This window comes from Morone saxatilis, unplaced genomic scaffold, assembly GCF_004916995.1.
Source record: "Morone saxatilis isolate NCDOM2014 unplaced genomic scaffold, NCSU_SB_2.0 Contig8, whole genome shotgun sequence".
Taxonomy (NCBI): Eukaryota; Metazoa; Chordata; class Actinopteri; family Moronidae; genus Morone; species Morone saxatilis.
In genome coordinates this window covers 7,690,267-7,695,404 of record NW_023340257.1, presented here as the reverse complement: position 1 = coordinate 7,695,404, position 5,138 = coordinate 7,690,267, and the positions used below count along the sequence as shown (strand labels likewise).

Below are 5,138 nucleotides of genomic sequence, written 5' to 3'. Positions count from 1 at the left end.
ATCTTTTATATCATCATCATACATGCAAATTCAGCAAGAAACAGAAACAGAGGAGGCCTTGCTGCCTCTCCAGCCCGTACGATAACAAGGCTTTTAGAGTAGACTAAGGCCTGTTGTCAATCCTCTTATATTGTGCCTCACTGAAAATGGATTAGTGAGTAACACCTACGTTTTGGCCCCGGGTCACTTTGGAAGGATTTGAATGAATGGGCCTGTAGCTGACACTGGCCTCCTATATTTATAATACATCAAATGCGCTTCACATTTTTTTTTCTCTATTATCTATTTAACATAACTCCCTTTATAGGAGCGGCAATCGACCGGTTTGCCTTTTTAACTCGATCTGGAAAAATGTGATATATTTTGTTTTCCAAAGACGCATATGAAAGAAAAGAAGCCCGAGGAGCAGAGGTGTGTGTGTGTTTTTTTTTTCTTCTTCCCTCCTTCCTCAGATATGCTGCCTGTGAACAGAGGTGTTTGTGGAAACGCACAGGAGCCTGCAGAGGCGCTGACTGCGGGACATAAGTAGCTCTCCAGGGTCCTGAAGTTGTCTCCAAACGCGACAGACGCCAGCGCCCGAGATCTGCCTGTCACCTTCAGCCCACAATGACTTGGCCGTGTCTAACACATGGGCACCTGGGTGAATAAGTAAGGGGTTTTGGGGATGCTTAGGTGACGGTTTGTGTGGATACAGAAAAAATCAGATCCGAGAGGACACCTGTGAGACGTCTCTCATCGGACCCTGAAGCTGCCCTGATGAAATCAAATAAACTGTAAGTGGTTTTGTTCTTCTAAATTCAGCTATTTCTGACTCATAATGGCTTTTATTTTTTTTAAAACAAGAAATGACCAAGACTTTTATCTTGTTTGCAGGCGGTCTAATTGATAATATTAGTGAACACAACGATTCACTACCTTGGACACCCTGGAAGGACAATGCAACATATTCCTCCAAATTTCAGAGGGGCGCTATGGGAGTCCAACAATCCATGCATGCCCATAATTAAAAGCAGATCAACTTTACCGACGCTGCCCTTTTATAACTTTCTGTTATGGGTCCTCCTCGGAGTGTTGACGTTCCCTTGTTGTGTCCGCTGTCTGATATTCAAAGTGGGGGTCCTGGGACCTTGGAACTGCGACCCTATTTACTACAGGGCCCTGCCGGCTGCGGCCGCAAGACTCGCTGTAAGCAGAATAAACGGAGACCTAAATCTGGACCTGGGCCTGCAAATGGACTTTATCATCCTCCAGGAGCCTTGTGAGACCTCCAAAGCCCTCAATGCGTTTATTTACTATGAGAATATGGCGGATGCGTTTGTGGGTCCCATCAACCCGGGATACTGTGTTGGAGCCTCTCTGCTGGCCAAGAATTGGGATAAGGCCGTCTTCTCTTACGGCTGTGTTAACTTTGAGCTGAACCGAGTCATAGGATACCCGACCTTTGCCAGGACACTGCCGTTTCCCATTGAGGTGTTGTTCACCGTGTTGAAACACTTTAGGTGGGCCAGCGTTGTGGTGGTCTCATCCAATGAGGATATTTGGAGGGACACTGCTGGAAGGGTCGCTACTTCTCTGAGGAGTAGGGGGCTTCCCGTTGGCCTGGTTACATCTATTGGTTTAAATGAGACAGAGGTGGAGAGCACGTTGAGGAACATCCAGGCTGCAGGGGAGGTCAGGGGTGAGTCTGTGCTGAAATGAATACAGTAGCTACATTATATTGATGCAATGTCCCTGCAAGGTTATTATATGTATGTTGAACTAATACCAGAGGAGACAGTCACAATAAGATCATCATACATCTACCATTAATATAGTGAATTTATAGAAATAAATCACCCCACAATTATAATATAGAAACATAGGGAGCAGATATTACATCACAGATAAACACATCCTCTTTAGTAGGCTTATCACTCCACCACCTGACCAGGAAGCCATTTTGACACTGCAGATTTCACCTTGCCCTTATGGTGAACTGGGAGCTTTCCAACAGTAATAATTTATACTTTTGGGATTTTTTTTTGCCTTTACTAGATCATAGAGACCGGATCGGAAAGAGTAGAGAATAGTCCCTGCCTGGATTCAATTATTACAGTGGTTACATGGTCAGTTAAATGGTCAGCACCTTAACCCCCCAGGGCACCCCAACTTCTAATTTTTATAGTACTTTTTACCCTGTCCAAGAGTTGAAGTGTTGTAACTAAGTGCATTTACTCCTGCTACTCAATTAAGTAGGTTTGTTGTAAACTTTCAGAGCACAACACACTTGACAGGTCCATTAGAGTACTCTTTCTGAAACTGCACTCATCCCTTACTGGCACATTAAATCATTGTGATGCTGATTTTAGTCATGTTATCACTCTGCATACGTCCATCAAACAAATAATTTAGCATGTGTTGTTTATTTCTTGTCTGTTTCAGTCATTATCATGTGCATGCACTCGATCCTGGTCGGAGGGGAGCAGCAGGCTACTTTTCTCCTCAAGGCACGGGAAATGGGCCTGACTAAAGGGAAGTATGTGTTTGTGCCCTATGACACCCTCCACTACAGCGTGCCGTACACCAACGTCTCCTACTTCCCCCTGCAAAACAACAGCAGGCTGAGGGAGGCCTATGATGCTGTGCTCACCATCACAGTGGCCTCTGAGCCTTTGTCCTTCAATGAGGCGTTCAGCGCTGCCAAGAGGAGTAAGGAAGTGACGCTGGCTGTGCATCCAGAGCAGGTAGGAAATTGAAGGAGAGGTTCAAATTTTTTAAGCCTAAAAACTTACTTGTCCATATGTACATTGAAGTGATCCCTTCCTAGCACAATGCCAGTGCAAGAGATGGGGAACAAAATCCACAGTCCTCAATGCATGCAAAAATAAATCCAAAACGTATATGAGTCAGTGTGAGTTTGACAAATTAAGCTGGTATCTCCCAAAACCTTTTTTATGAATAAAATTCTGTTTCTATCCCTCCACCACCCACAGCTAAAAGAAAGTAAAAGTTAATTCACATTTTACAAAAGACTGCTCAAAATGTGTGTATTTTGTAATGTCTATCACTATTATTTACAAAAAGTGTCTGGGTTTGAGGTTGCTATTCCCCACCCCATATACCCAACATAATCTTTTCACAGATACTTCCAATTCCAACTCTTAGCATACTAAAAACACACTCTATGTCAGCTCCACAAAAATTTGATTTGTTGCTCAGCATTTCTGAGAAAATTATTTCAAATAGTTGAAATATTCTACTAATACATTGTGTGTTTTCTTGTGCCCCTTGCAGGTTAACCCACTATTTGGGACCATCTATAACAGCATCTACCTGCTGGCCAACTCCATCCACAATGCCAGAAGAGCAGGCATGGGGCTGTCAGGCTCAAACCTCGCCTATTTCACAAAGAACACAACCTTCAGCGGCTTCAACCAGAAGGTCCAGGTGGACACATCCGGGGACGTTAAGACCAACTATGTCATCCTGGACTCTGATAACAGGGGGGGGCAGCTGTACCAGACCTATCTGGTGGATTTAAGTTCAGCAGTGCTTCGTTTTGCCGGGAGGTCCATTAATTTTCCAGGAGGATCTCCGCCGCCGTCTGACTCCAGCTGCTGGTTCGACAAGAATGCCGCCTGCACGGGAGGTAAGAGGCATAAATATAGAGTATAGAATATAGAATGTGGATATGGATGGATGTGTTTGCATCTTCACTGCTTTATGTCATATTCTCCATACATTTTGCCATTTATTCATCATTTCCCACAACATCAAGTTACTTGTTGTCATCCTCAGGTGTGGAGGTCACCTACATCATAGTGGTGTTGGCTGTCATCGTCACTCTGGCTGTAGGAGGGCTCGCTATAAGTCTTTATATCAGGTACAGCCTGCAAATACAAACACACTCATCTTTTCAGTCAAACCACTCTTCTGTACGGTACTTCTCCATCTTTCCTACCAATTTTAAGTAGAGGGATTTCTATGGTGTTTAAATGCTTGAGAACAAGAAAGGAAGATGGAGTTTTGAGATTGTACCATTTGATAGTACTTGGTGCTTGCAAGAGAGGACTATAATAACTTATCTCAAACCACACTATTGATTTATTTGACCTATGGCAATAGTGCGCTTTACTTTGAAAGAACTTTAAGCAAGTGCTTTAAACCAGTGGTTCTCAACCTTTCTGTTGTCAAGGACCCCCAAACTGAAACACATCAGACCGCAGACCTGTATTGATAAGATGTAGCCTCAGGGGTCCCTGTCTGATAAGATTGGCTATTAACAAAGAAGAGTGTGAAAGCTATAAATGGAATAGTCATTCATCATTTTTTAACTGGGCTAACTTCTAGTCAATTAAATAATAGTGAAATTAAAACATTCCCCTCAAGGACCCCTTTAAACAATGCAGTTAAAATTATGTGAATGCCTTTTCCAAAAGTATAGACTTGTTAACTCATATCAAAAATCCTTATTCTATCTTATTTTGATCTTATTTGATATCTTTCCATCTACCATATGCCAACACAAGACTAACATTAGTTCTCATATAAGAATGAGCTTTTCTTGTTTATCATCTGTCTTTGTTCCAAAGATGATCTCTGGGGTAGTTTTAGGAAACCCACTGCTATTGGCTGAACTGATTTCCTTATCTTTTGTAAATCTAATTGGCAGGAGGAGACTCCAACAAATCCAGCTGGTCAAAGGTCCCAATCGGATCCTCCTGACCTTAGATGATCTCACGTTTATTAATCCTCAGCTTAGCAAAAAGGTAAGAAACATCATTGTCTCCGACCGTCTCAGTTCTCAAATTGTAGCACATTTAATCGATAGTCTTCGATTTTCCTCATTCATTGGACTGAACACAGAATATGAGAAAACGTGAACATTTGCTAAATAAAACGTTTCAAGATACTCATTCAATCAAATCTTACCCTTGTTTTAATGTCCCACAGAAAATCACTTTAGAGGATCTGAGCGAGTCCAAGAGTGCTCTGGAGGAGAAATCTGCAGAACGCTCACACTCTGTGAACAGCATGCAGACAGCAACTCATGAGACCACCAATGTAGCTGTGTACGAGGTAGGTGGCACTGAAGGAATCACTGCACTTGTAGCTTCAGCCTAAGTGTATACACATTTATCTTTTATCTTATTTTTGAT

At 42.6% G+C, this 5,138-nt stretch overlaps 1 protein-coding gene across 1 annotated transcript in view; it reads left to right on the top strand.

Moving 5' to 3' along the window:
- Nucleotides 1-921: 921 nt before the first annotated feature.
- The window catches only part of gucy2f (guanylate cyclase 2F, retinal), a 10,862-nt gene continuing 6,645 nt past the window's right edge, over nt 922-5,138 (top strand). The window contains exons 1-6 of the mRNA XM_035680177.1: nt 922-1,678; nt 2,422-2,723; nt 3,274-3,628; nt 3,778-3,862; nt 4,652-4,748; nt 4,933-5,058. Of these exons, the coding sequence (XP_035536070.1) occupies nt 937-1,678; nt 2,422-2,723; nt 3,274-3,628; nt 3,778-3,862; nt 4,652-4,748; nt 4,933-5,058 (1,707 nt within the window). The 5' untranslated portion in view covers nt 922-936. The remainder of the gene's footprint in view (nt 1,679-2,421; nt 2,724-3,273; nt 3,629-3,777; nt 3,863-4,651; nt 4,749-4,932; nt 5,059-5,138) is intronic.